The sequence below is a fragment of the Corylus avellana genome, chromosome ca1 (genome assembly GCF_901000735.1).
Source record: "Corylus avellana chromosome ca1, CavTom2PMs-1.0".
NCBI lineage: Eukaryota > Viridiplantae > Streptophyta > Magnoliopsida > Fagales > Betulaceae > Corylus > Corylus avellana.
The window spans coordinates 718,721-732,272 of record NC_081541.1 but is presented as its reverse complement, the minus strand read 5'-3'; the positions used below and the strand labels follow the sequence as shown (position 1 = coordinate 732,272).

Sequence of the window (13,552 nt, the reverse complement as noted above, 5' to 3'; positions counted from 1 at the left end):
ATTAATAGTTTTTTTTTTTTTTCTTTTTTCACTTCAAGTATCAAATAATTTTTTCCTTGTATTATGAAATCCCAGATTTTTAGACCCCAAGTTGTAACTATTTAGAAAATATTTCAATCTTAAATCAGAAGTCAGATTAACAAGGTAAAGTTATCAACTTTAAAATCCAACCACCATGGATATCAATACCAAAATCAAGAGAGCAGTAAAAGAAATCAACACAAAGACATTCCATGTCTCAAAATCAAGAAAACATGTTTTGACACACTATTTTCCAATCACTAAAAACCTAACAGTATCCATGTCTCAAAAGGTGTACTGGGTTCGTTTCTTTTCCTATATCATCTCAGGATTCGAACTGGTGTAAAGAGAAATGATGATCAATAGGCAACGTGCGTGGAAAAATGTTTGATTCCATAGAGCTGCGTATATTTTGGGCCGTGGAACAGCTAGCTGTATATTGTGATTTGTGAGTAATTAGTACCAAACTTGAATGTGATACTTTTAGCACAATAATTGTTCTGGGCTCTAGCAGCGCCCATATCTCTACACCAATACAGTGGCGTCTATTTCTGTCTGCTCAATTATACTTCATCAATACAGGCACATAAATGACTAAATTAATGCCTTTCATACTTGGATTTAACATGTTTTGAAGTCGGAGAATCGGAGATCATCATTGATAATGCTGTCACACCCCAACTAGGCAACAAATAGAGACATTATGTAGAGGTGGCAATTCGTGTTTGCGAGTCGTATCAAAAATTGCTGATGTATATAAAAACTATTTGGGTTTTTGCTCTGGTCGAGTCCTATCGCTTGCTCTCTGTTATGTTCCTTAGCATTGGTCGAGCAAAGGAACATAATGTTGTCCTGAATCCTAGCCTCCCAAGTCCATTTTCTCGATCCGGATTGGTCGAGCATATATATGGTTCATCATCTTCCAATACTGCAATTGCTTGTCATTCCCATACTGGAAGCTAATTGAAGTTTACTTGGCCAAATTTTAGCCAGTGGAAGCGGAAAGAGAATTGGCTAAGACTAAGAAGTTTGTCACATGTCAACCAGCAGGATAGGGAGACATGGACAAGATGTGCCAGGAGAAATGCCAAAGTTCGATAGCACTGCTTTTTCGTTTCTTTCTACTTCTTTTTGTCTTCCATGATGGATTTTCTGTGCTTAGGATCAAAGGAAGCATAACCAAGAGCACCTTTACAACTTTTTTTTTTCTCTTGCTGCTACATCAATTAGCTTGTAGGGGACCAGAACCTCATACATGTTACTTGTCGCTCCTATTGATCCTTCAGTCATTGTAGCTACTATCCAAACTCTAGCCAAGTCATAACTTTGCTTGTCATCTACGTATTGCCTGGACTTGCAAGTGGAAGATATGGTTTCCAAGATTAGTCCTCAAAATATATTGACACAGGATTTAAGGTGGAAACACAACCTTGGGGTCCGTTTCATCTTGAATAATCAACAAAGGAATGCAAACACAAGAATTTTTACATGATTTATTGTTAGCCAATCAAATACTCCATTCAGCAGATTACCCAGTTATCAGAATGAGTTTAGTTTGTATTCCAATATATTTATATTTTCTTTAGCTAATATCACTGTAAATCAAACACAAACAAACAAAACATGCATAATGGTGAGAGGGCCACAGATAAATAATATGTGTAGGATAAAAATTGAGGCACAAAAATGAAAGAAACAGAGTACATATGTGCCATAGATGCACCAAGGATCCAGTGGCTATCAACTGCATGCCATGCCTTTTTCTTTGTGGTAAGTATCAATGCCATGTCATGTAGATTATTATTGGGATAAAATTGCATCTCCAAACTGATCATTATGATGAAAATAGAAGCATTAACTTCGTCCTTGCTAAGAGACATATGCATTCAGATGGCTTCTTTGGAACAACTTGTAGACACATTGGCCCAAACAGGCCAGGGGACCACAACGTTGGTACATGCCGTATGTCGGAAGCACTCATCCCAATTAAGATCATTCGTACAAGTGTTAGGATAATGAATGGTTCATCTAACTTATTTTCTGTACAGACCTTGTGTTTCACTTATATTTCAATGCATTAGGAGGGTAGAGGGTCCCTATGGCAGCCGTTCGGCTTTTACTGGCCTTGGGCATGAAAGCTGTTGGGCCTGTAGACCCGATACCCGGTCCATTAATCCATCGACCCAAGAACAGTTGTATGGCACCTCACTAAATCCGCTTCTTCCACACGTCAGTAATTGCATGACGTGATCGCATGTAGGAATTGTGGGATCTAAGAAACATTATAACAGGAGTCTCCAATAAAAGCGTGACATGTGGCTCAAAGTTAGAGCAAACACCAAGTAAAAGGGGATTTTCATCTCATTCTCTTTCGCATTACCTTTGCTTTTTTAGATTATTCTATTTGAGTTATACTGACTTAAGCATCGAAACTATTCCTGCCGACCCATTGCAACAAGTTTTTTTACTAAGCTCTTCTCTCTTTGTAGGTACTTCCAACTATCACTTGACTCGCTTGAGTCGGCACGATATCAACTGTTCTAACAAAAGCAATATAAACCAAGTGATAACCTTGCATGTAAGAGTTTTATCATGAATGTGGTATATATAATGATTATAAATTCGGACAAGTTTCAGATGTTGCCCTTTTTATGAATAGACCATGAACAATTTCGTAAATTCACATGGACTAATGGAACTATGTCTTATTTACTCGTGTAATTCTTATTCCTTGCAACATTTTTCTTTTCAAGTGATATTTTTTTGCTATTGAATGAGTGCATGAATTTCCTTGCTCATAGTGAGTACAAGGCTCTTAACAATCACTGAATGTGATGTTCCTTTAGGGTGGCAGCTGCTAAGGAAAACTTACTAGGCACTTCATTGCATTTACATACTTTGGTTAAAGATCAAAGCTCTGTATATGGCTTACTAGCGTGAGAAAGATAATAATAAATAGAACTAAGCAAGATCCATGGTACTACTTCTTCTTTTTTTCTAGTGTAAAACATACCTGTATAAGTTCTTTACCCAAACCCATCTCTTACAATATTCAACTGAGCTAATGATTGTGCTTCACTATCCTCTAATTAGTACTCAAACTTTTAATTCTCTCTGTACACATGTTCACTGGAACTTCTAAAACTCTAAATTTTGTTCCTCCCATGCATGTGAGTAGCAAAAGTAGTCATTGAACGTCACCAACCTCTCAAGGCCTTTGAAACATGGACCAAGAAGTTTAAGCTTCTCTACTTTCAATAGTTTTGATGTTTTAGAGAGGCTTCTAAATCTTTGCCATCTGAGCCTGCAAATTTTAAGTACTGTTCAATATCTTTGGAATCTGAGCTACCATGTCTTAGATGGAACCACTTCTTCTGTGGTATTGGCTTTTGGTCACTGACGGCAATAGCCATGTCATTAGGGAAAAGGTCTCGGAGAACAAAGGCATGCAAGATGGTCGTTATAAGCAGACCAGTGACTGTAAGTGTAGCAGCGGCTGAGAGTATGACAGACATGGCTTGTGTTATTACATTTCTGACTTCATTTGAGTACCTGATGGTTGCTATGGCTGCACCAGTCATTGGGAAAGTGTAGGCCCACCATGCCAGGGAGAATCTATGGATGCAAATAAAACAGAAAATCAGAAAATTAAACAAAAGCACTTGGAACAATACTTTCACTAGGACAAATTTAAGCCATATCATACTTGAATCCTCGGAAGAAATTAAGCCGAACCGCCTGCGAAAGCACAGAATATCAATCAGAAACACAACGCAATATCTCAATATGCATTAGAAGGACAGAGACACTAACCAGTGAGAAATAAAGGAAGAGAGCGATGAAGTAAGCAATCCGTGAACCATAATCAAATGTTCCTTGAATCTTTGCCCATGCCATTGAAGCAACACTTGGTGCTGCCACAAACAGAAAGAATACTGGATGGAGCTCTTTTGGGAGTGTCTCATTTGTTGGGAGTCTCTGGTAGAGAGTTACAAATAGGACCATGTAGTGAGCCAAACCAACAGAAAAGAAGAATATAGGACCTTCTTTTAGCCCCATTGATGCACCAAGTAATGCCCCCACAAAATTCCCCACAACCGACAGATGGTTTGAAGGATTGGCCACCTTTGAGAGCCTTCTTTGGCCTCCTGACATCCACTGTCCATAGATCTTAAGCTCAAGACAGAAAATTGGTGTCATGAGAACATACCAAAGAGCTGGAGGCAGGTTATTAGCAACTGAAGGTGGCAATCCCAGAGCTAAGAACAAGAGGGATATCCATGGGGCAAAGAAGAAATTGATACGGATAGGGTGGTAGTACTCGCGGCGAACTGCTTCGAAGTAGATTACCATTTTTAGAAGATAGATGGAAGCAACAGTGGCTATAAGAGCAATAGAAATGCACCATAAAACGAGATTCACTCTCAGGCTTATGTGAAGAAATTTTGCAGGGGCAGAGGTGGCCAGGGCTTTCCACATAATTGATTGGCTGCTAACACCAAGACAAATACCAAATGAAGAGATGGGATAACGCAGAAGAAATGGCCATGTCTTGTCATCCGGTAGCACCATTTCCTCTGAAGCCTGTTAAAAAAGGACTTTCATTAATATGATCAACAAGCACCACACACAGCAACATTTGGGTTCATTGGAAGAAAAACACAAACCTTAAGGGTGTCAAGCTCTGGCCCTTCCAGGGCATCAAAGTAGCGGTGCACAGGTAAATTTTTTTCAACTTCTCTATTCGGCACTTTCTCATCCTCAGTTTTAGATTCCGGTGGCGACTTTCCACGTAGTAGTGTGATCTGCCTCTCAAGTCTCCCAGACCATGTTTTGAAAGAATCATATCTCTTGTCCTTCAACCTTCTAATACTCTGGTGGTAGGAAAATTGTCCACCACCAATTGCCTCATTATATGCAGCGGCTGTTCGTATTGGCTGAGAATGATGTTTTGGTGGTTCGCCACAAGCAGCACCGGATACAACAGAAGCATCCGGAATTCCATCTTCAAAAATTGTGTCACTACTGAAGAGAACTCTTCTGGTGTTCTGTAAGTGAACTGCAACAGGAGATTGAGGCATGCTGATAGAAACAGAATGCACCCTTTGACGATGGTAGATGGGCTCAGTTTCGTCCCCCTGGTTTAATACACAAGTTGTTTCAGTTATTATATTTTCCTATTCTCTATAATTCTTAGAGTTTTCTAGGATTTATTATATAAGAGTTTTGAATTCCAGTGTGTGCAGATTCAGCTTCTCAGCGTCAAAAAGCATAGGATTTGAGGAAAAACTTACATCATTTGATGGACTATGAGATTCAGATTCACTTGTCTGACACTGATCTTTCGTTAAGCTAGTCATGTCATCAAAGCCGGCAACATCATTTGATGATATATGCTTGATGAGAGATGGAACTTCAGGGGAATCCTGCCATGCAGAACCCAGATGTGTGCCGTTCTCCATGATAGAAGAAAGAACACCTGAATGACATAAAAGAAAAGTCCATGAATGCCTTGAAATAAAACCAGTTACAATTAAGAAACATATACTGCATAAATATCTACCATCCACTGATATTAAAGGTAACAAAGATTCTCCTCGTTACTAACTATATGATATCCTATGTTTTATTCATCTGCCAATTGATTTACAGTAATTTCATATTAAGAGCCAAGAATGCATCACGAGCGATATATCTGCATATATATATAGGACTACAGAAAGAATATTGCTGGAATAAAAGATTAAGAATCCAAACCTCAGTGTAGATCAAAACTGATTTCTATGCAAACACTTCTTGATGCTCAGGCGGGAGAAACTCGAGGCTGCATCCAACCACCAAAGAGACGGTATCCTTTTCACTTCTCTGGAGCAGATGAGTTGGAAGAGAATTCAGAAAAAAAGATCATACATAGGCTAGAACAAATATATATATGGTCTCAGAAATTAAACAAATAAGCACAACTACACACATATCTATATCTCTATCTTCCAATTAACAGTAGGAATTGAAGCAGCATATATTAATATATATAGCCCAACACGGCAACACAGGCCGGGTGTACGTCAATTAAATGCATTTTATATACAAGTATGGTTTAATTTATTTGGGATTGAGGTATTCATGCTAAGGACAAAGAAGTGAAATTTACACTATCCATCCCAGCTATTCGAGACTATGGTAGGTCGACAAAGCAATGACAGGCTTGAATTATATTTATTTATAATATTTTTGTTTTGCACGACAGGCTTGAGTGATTTGTCACGATAATATATATTATTGCCATTAAAATCATGTATCTCACTTTTTTGCTAAGAAATTAGATTGAATCCTGAAAAAAAAAAAAGAGGTTGACTAGATTAACAAACAAAAGGAGCTACTTTGACGTACGGCATCATCTTATTACAAGTTCCTAAAATGCAGGTGCATAATTGTTAGGGAATAGAGGTAACTTAATTGAGAATATATAAACCCATGAAACGGAGGTGGCAGTACATGCATATATGAAAGGGACGCAACATATATAAAATGCATTTTTATACTACAAATGATCAGATAAATAAATACATAAATAAGCCATTTGTTTTACATTCTTTGGAACAGTTGGAATCCCCATTGAAAATTCGACAGAAGATAAGCACAAACAAGTCAAACATGTACTGCAAATTATGTTGCAAACACTGCAAAATCAGACATGCCACTACTATAATTTGGATCCTCTCCGATTTAAACCAGCGGTTCTTTTAAATAAAAAGATAAAATTGTTTAAAAAATGTGAAATAATAATTTTATTCTTTTTTTTTTTTTTTATATATATATATATAAAAGAATCGGCTCTTCTCCAGTTCATTTCAATGAAAGAAAATCTAGTTCCGGACACTACTAGTATAGTCCCCACTTATATTTGTCTATATGGCCTAACAGCGGAAAGAATCCCCTTCCCTCTAGTCTTTCGATTCGGTCTAAAAAGTGTGACAATGTGAGATAAGTGTGACAAACGATTTTCACATTTATGTCACATCACAAAATTTTTCTAACTGAATTTAAATGGAAGTCGATTTTCCTTTTGGTTTTTTATTTTTTTTTTCTTTTTTTTAGATAGTAAAATAATAGTATCACAAAAAAGTCTATATATATGTCCTACCTCAAGATGGCTTGAACTTCCAACCTTGATAACAAATAACCATCTTGGTAAATGTGGCCTCTTTGGAAGACGTACATGTCCCAACAACTTTTCCCTCTGGGATCTGGGAAAATGATAAGTAAGAAGAAACAATAATTGTTAAACTGCTTGGTAAATTATTTTCCTTTCTTAAACATCTTTAACAGTATCTTCCTTTCCTTTCTTTATGGGTAGTGGCAAATATCATCCAAATGAAAGAAACCTTTTACAGAAAGTGTTTGTGCTTGTGTACGCTACATGCACTAGGTGTTGCAAGGTAGATGTTGACCCTGTTGAACTGGAAAAGTCACGAAATTTTTTACTAAAATTATAAACTAGAACAATGGTAAAATATAATGACCTAGAAAAATGGCATCTAGGAGCTTAATTATGGCTTATTAATTTGCCAAGATACAAATCTCCCGGGAAAGTAAGTCTCATAAGTATATACTAGCAATTCGAGCAATAAATTGATTCAAAATGAAACATTTGAATTGAGACAAGTAAGCTTTTAAAAAAAAAAATCCAGTTACCAGATTATTCCTTAAGACAGTCAGTCACCCCTTTAAGAAGATTATTTTTTTTGTCGAGGCTAGACAAAAACCAAATCTAGCTATATTATAGAAGTTCAGGCAAAGTAATGCTAGAAAGAGGATTATGGTCTTTCTTAAGTACTCTCAAATATGATGTGTCCTTTAAAATTACTATTTAATTTAAGATGATCATTATTAAATATTGATCTATTAATAATTTTAAAATGCATGTCACATTTAAGAGGACACAAAGAAGGTTCATCTTTCCAACTTCACTCGTTCATATAAAATTGCTTTTATATTTATTAACTTTTATTTGACTTAGGCTAGACAAAAAAAAAACAAACATAAAGTATGTACCTTACCCTATCTCATCGTATTGCCACTGAATAGTATGTCACAATCAAGAGGTAGATCGTTCTTTTAACCCATTATTTAAAGATCTCGACCACCTAACTGGAACAGGATGCTCTCCAGTCCATAATGGACTGAAGAATATCTCGTTCATGACTAGGATTTCTTCTTAAAAATCATACTAATAAAAATAATAGTAAAATATTATTTTAAATTTTAAAAAAAAATTAAAAAACAAATCAATAAAAAAAATAAGAAAAAAAGGAAGGGGGTGGCTATGAGATATGTGTCCCATTTATAGCCATAAGATTTCTTCTCAAAAATCATAACCATGAATTGGATATTTCCCAGTCCATGATGGACTGGAGAGGATCCTGTTTCCATTTAACCGATGTAAACAATAAATAAAGCCAAAGATTTTCGTGTTATTTGAAGGATTAAATTAATCAAATTTAAACTATAATAAATGGTATGATTAATTAAAAGCATAATGAATGATTCAATTGAAGAAGTAGTATATATGAATATGAGGGGATATTTTGGAAGGGCAAGCTAAATCCTCGTAGCACAAAGCCACAAAAGATGGTGCGCCATAGCATATCACCCTTGAGTTGCATGGTCCATCCTTCTCTGTCACCCTAAAAACCCTACTTTCACTTGAGATCGATCGATAAACATTAAAGCGTGGTCCTCTCCGATCTGCATGCATGACAAATATGGATTCCAGCTAATATCGTACTGGATCGATCGATCGGCTTGGTTGGCAAGAACTTCTAATATCTCCAACTCCAAACTCGATCTATAAGATAAGATTTAGGTCACAAGGAATAAACCCTAGAAAGTGATCCTTTCACATCACTCATTGACTAATCCGACAAGTTTCAACTATCATATCTTATGGATCTGGATTTTACAATCAATAAATGTTAGAGAGTCAATTTATAAGCTTATCTACCCAAGCAGGCGGGTGAACAACTCAAAATTTGTTTAGGCAAGTGAGCTTCATTTTAGCTTTTTTATTTGCTGTCTGAATTGTTAATAATCTAAACAATAAAACTACGCGAACTCTGTATCCTTATTTCATGGTCTTGGCTAGCCCAATTAATGGCAATGTATTTGTTTGGTCATGGCAGCCCAAGCTAGGAAAGGGATGGGTGTCCTTATAATCTTAACACAAGATGGGTTGGTAATTAAGCTAGCTGTTGGGCTTTATATCATTCAAGCTCACAAATATTGCAAGAACATGCATAGAATCAGAAGAGACAAAAAGAAAGATTATAATATTTAAGAAATAAACATATATATGAGCAAGGGTTTTAGAACATACCATCAACCAATTTTTCCTCTACTTTCCTGTGCTTCAATTCCTTGTATGGAGTGAAAGACAGAGGGAGGTTCAGCAATGGAGAAGAAGAAGAAAAAAGGTATTTAAAGGGATGGAAGCTAGTTAGTAGTTAGTCGTGTATGTCTACGTGTGGAAGGGAACGGGGGAGAGATGAAACCTGCTCAACGGTTTGAAACTACTTTCTTAAAATTACTACAAGGAGGTTAAACACACATTAGACCAGGAGGTTTGTTGTTCCTTTTCTAATTTTATGGTTTGCCAAAGAGAAAATTAATTACAATGGAGTAAAGAGCACTCTGCGTGTTTACGGTTGAGATTTAATATTATTACATCTAACGATATAAATGGTGTCACATTAATTAAATTTTTGTTAATAACATATTAACGTATTTATCACGTGGCATTATTTATATCGTTAAATACAATAATATTAAATACCATAAAATGAGGATACAAATTACCTATAAATACATAAATACAAACTGACCTTTAAAAGTAACAAACATCTCTTAATATTTGAGAAACTTATGTTTTCTAGAAGTTAAACATTATAACATGTATGTGCTCATCACATACTTTCTTTGGACACGTGTTACTTTTAAATGCTCGTTTGTAGAAGTTAAATTTATGGTAATTACAGTTTTTGTGATAGGTAATTAATGTTTTTGAATAATCCCTCGATGCCTGCCCGAAACCATGGTTCCCAAAAAGGGTTTTTCAGCCCAACCAGTAAAACATTGGGTTAGGTAGACCATGGCTCAAGCTGGACCACTCTACTTCTGAGGCCCTATAAAGTACTACAAAAGCTCGGTTTCATTATTCTCAGACCAACAAAAAGATAGGTCACATGATTCCTTAAAGAGTCGACAAAAGATGTTGGCCCCGTTTCATAAGGTTTATTTATTTATTTATTTTTTTCTTAAAACTAAAGATATAATTTTATCTTAATAAACAAATTAAAATACAAAATACATTTTAGAAAACTTTTGACATTCAAAAAAATATGGACTTAATTTTTCACGTGTAGGCCACTCACTTACAAAAAAAAAACATTAGAAAGAGGCAGTCGCACAACCATATCTAACAACGACTAACGAAGAAGAGGAGTGGCTGTGCAACCACCTTAATTTGTCAAGATTAATAAGTAGTTTTGTCACGTTATGTCACATGTTAAAAAAATCAAAAGATTTAAAAAGAATAGGGAGGCGGGCCAGCAGAGAGGTGGCGTCCACCCTTGCGCGCAATAGGTTGGCGTGGCTTGGTGTGCGTGTTCTTGGATTTTTTTTTTTGTACAATTGTTTGGGTTTTTTTTTTTTCTTTTTAGGATTTTGATATTTTTCAATAAAATATATATAAAAAAAGTTTGACATGTGGCATGAAACATGGCAGAACTCTTTATGTGACATTAATCTCGTTAATGCCACATAAGCAGTTTTTTGGATGAAATAAGTGAAATTCGTGAAAAACCTAATTAAGGTGTTATTTGGATTTAAAAACCTATGGAGTAAATAGAAATTGTACAAAAATTCAGGGAGTTTTAATTAAATTTTCTTTTCTTTTTTAAGTTTTTAATTTTAGCTACACTTATGCTTGTATTTTTTTTTCAAAAGCAGCATGTTTAGTATTGTTTTCAGCTAAACAATTTTCTTAATTAAGTGAATCCCACATAAAAACATTCAAATGTGAACCCAAAAATAAAAAAATAAAAACTTTTCAAACATACCCTTTGTTCTATTTTTTTGATTTTTTTAAGAATCGATTGTTGGTCTGTAGCGTACATAACCATTTTGATAAGCTTAGCTGTTGGTCTATAGTTTAAGTAAACCATTTTTTAAAAGCTTTGTCTTGTAAACTAGCTAATTAGCTTCTTCAAAATTTAGCTTTTAAAGCAGGCATTAATCCCCCGAAACTAGTCCCTTGACGGCTTGAATAATATATATGTTATATAATAATTAAACAAAACCAAAATAATTACTCATTCGACTCATGGGCTCTCTTATCATTATTGCAAACAAGCCATCATATCAGACATTCGCCGCCAATTAGAATACCCAAAGTCAAAAAAATTTCGAATGTCTAAATGCAAATTCTAGCTTGCATACAAGTTTTGGATGAGAATGACAAATCTTGTAATAGAAGTATGTTACTGTACGTGGAGATGAAATTGACAAACCTTGCTTCCTGGAAATTCTATCTTTCTTTTTTTCTTCTAAGCAATAAAAGGCTGGAAATTCTATATATCAATCAATCTATATATATATATATAAGCATCGAAAAAGAAGTTAATTGGAGCCAATTGAAGAAAAACCTACGTACATGAAAATTCAAAACCAAACGAAAAGAAGAAGTCTAATAATCAGCAGTTCGATCTATATACATTTTTCATGGGATAAATATGAAGAAATGCCAGAATTAATTGTATATATATTAATGTTCCTTCCTTGTACGCTTTCTCTGTATTGGTTGGTTATGCTTTCAAGCATCATTAATTTCCACTTGGTTGAGTTGAGCTGCATTGCCCCCACCAAAATCTCCAGCCGCAATATTTGGGAAAGTAAAATAATAATAATATCATTGAGAAAATGACAAGAAGAAAACGAAAGAACGGACTAGCCAATTAATTATATTGACAACTAGCTGGAGTTCCGTAAAACTATAAAATAATAATAAATGTTATTTTAGTAAGGAATTATGATAGTATATATATATATATATATATGATAGTGATCTAATTCTGATCCATCATGGCAAGAAAATTGCCAAAAAGCATATACATGCACTAAACTACCCTCTTCGATTCTTAGTTACCGTGTGATTACGACGTGTCTGTGTCTCTCTTGCATTATTTGGCTTAACTGCTATAAAGCATGCGCGCAGCATTGAAAATGTCTTCACATGCACCTCACCGGGCCGGGGAGAATCTTAAGCTGCAAAATGATGGCTCCAATTAATTTTTTTTTTTTACGGACACCCAACAGAATTAGGATTGTTTTGACGGCGTATGACATGAGTAAATAGAAACTAAGATTGAAGGTCATAGAGAAGATTTAGGAATAAAGAAATAACGGTTAGAGAGAGAAAAACCTTAAAAGAATATTGAAATTTGATTTTTTTTTTTTTTTTTCTAAGCAAATAAGGATAGGGTACAAGGAATCAAAAAATTGAAAAAGGGTTTAACTCTCCAACAACAAACAAAAAACAGCAATACAATGCAGAAAATACAAACAAATAGAAAATGTGCCAAAAAATGACCTAGTCCTCCGGATCTTGGTCAACAGACCAAGAAATGGCATCATCAAAGTGATGTTTGAAGCAAGCTAAAGAGCTAACCAGCTTTGAAACAACAACACCCACCGAAAGGAGGTTGTTGAAGGAAATGCACTGAATTCCCATTTGGATCCGTTGAAAGGAAGTAACCATATCCGGTTGATGAAACAATCTCTACAAATAGATCAAACTAGAGTAGCTATAGGAGATTAAAACCCACAAAAGAACAACAAAACAGAATAAACATAAATACAAGATAGAAAACAAAGCAAAATACAAGAAAGTAAGCAGAAAACCCTCAACAGCAACAACAACAGATGAGAAATATTGAAATTTGATTAATAGTTAAAATTTATGCCCAATTCTTGTAATTCTTCTGCTGATCTTTTCTATATATTAAGATATTTCAGGGTCGTTGTCTATTAGTTTGGTATGCCGTATGTGACAACTCAATTGTTGATTCTCCTGCATTAAAGAATGAATTATTAAGGTGAAAGATGGGTTGCAATTTGCATATATAATGAAAGGACTTTTAAATGCAACTTTTAAGGGTTGAATTAGACCATTGTTTTTTTCCTCTAAAGTGAGATGGTTGTCATATTGTAGTTTGCCCCAACTTTGACCTACTTAGCTTGTGCCTCTTTTTTATGTATGTGTGTGTCACTTAATCAGCACCACAAACAACAAAAAAGTTGGTCGGCAATTCCTGCTGGGCCAACGTGGCCAAACTGTTCTTTTCTGGATTTTAGCCGAAGCCAATTAGGGACGACTTCTTACAGCATGTGGGTGGGTCGGCTCTAGGTTTCACTTTTCTTGTATACAACACCTACTGCAACTCTTGGCCAAAAGATCAGAGGAACATCACTTGCA

General features: G+C 35.3%; 1 protein-coding gene across 1 annotated transcript; it reads right to left on the bottom strand.

Moving 5' to 3' along the window:
- Positions 1–3,017: 3,017 nt before the first annotated feature.
- On the bottom strand, positions 3,018–5,837 carry LOC132167288 (S-type anion channel SLAH2-like). Its single transcript, XM_059578207.1, has 6 exons — positions 5,779–5,837; positions 5,316–5,500; positions 4,689–5,159; positions 3,835–4,605; positions 3,728–3,759; positions 3,018–3,636 (listed from the first exon to the last, which is right to left on the bottom strand). Exons 2-6 carry the CDS (start codon positions 5,481–5,483, stop codon positions 3,276–3,278), a joined length of 1,803 nt encoding a protein of 600 aa, XP_059434190.1. The 5' UTR covers positions 5,484–5,500; positions 5,779–5,837; the 3' UTR covers positions 3,018–3,275.
- Between the last annotated feature and the right edge of the window lie 7,715 nt (positions 5,838–13,552).

Excerpts from the sequence above, each read along its gene's own strand:
- LOC132167288 (XM_059578207.1), bottom strand. The coding sequence starts at position 5,483 with ATGGAGAACGGCACACATCTGGGTTCTGCATGGCAGGATTCCCCTGAA. Across the intron at positions 3,760-3,834 it reads TCTTCCTTTATTTCTCACTG|GCGGTTCGGCTTAATTTCTT; the intron begins GTTAGTGTCTCT and ends GTGCTTTCGCAG. Across the intron at positions 3,637-3,727 it reads AATTTCTTCCGAGGATTCAA|ATTCTCCCTGGCATGGTGGG; the intron begins GTATGATATGGC and ends TTGCATCCATAG.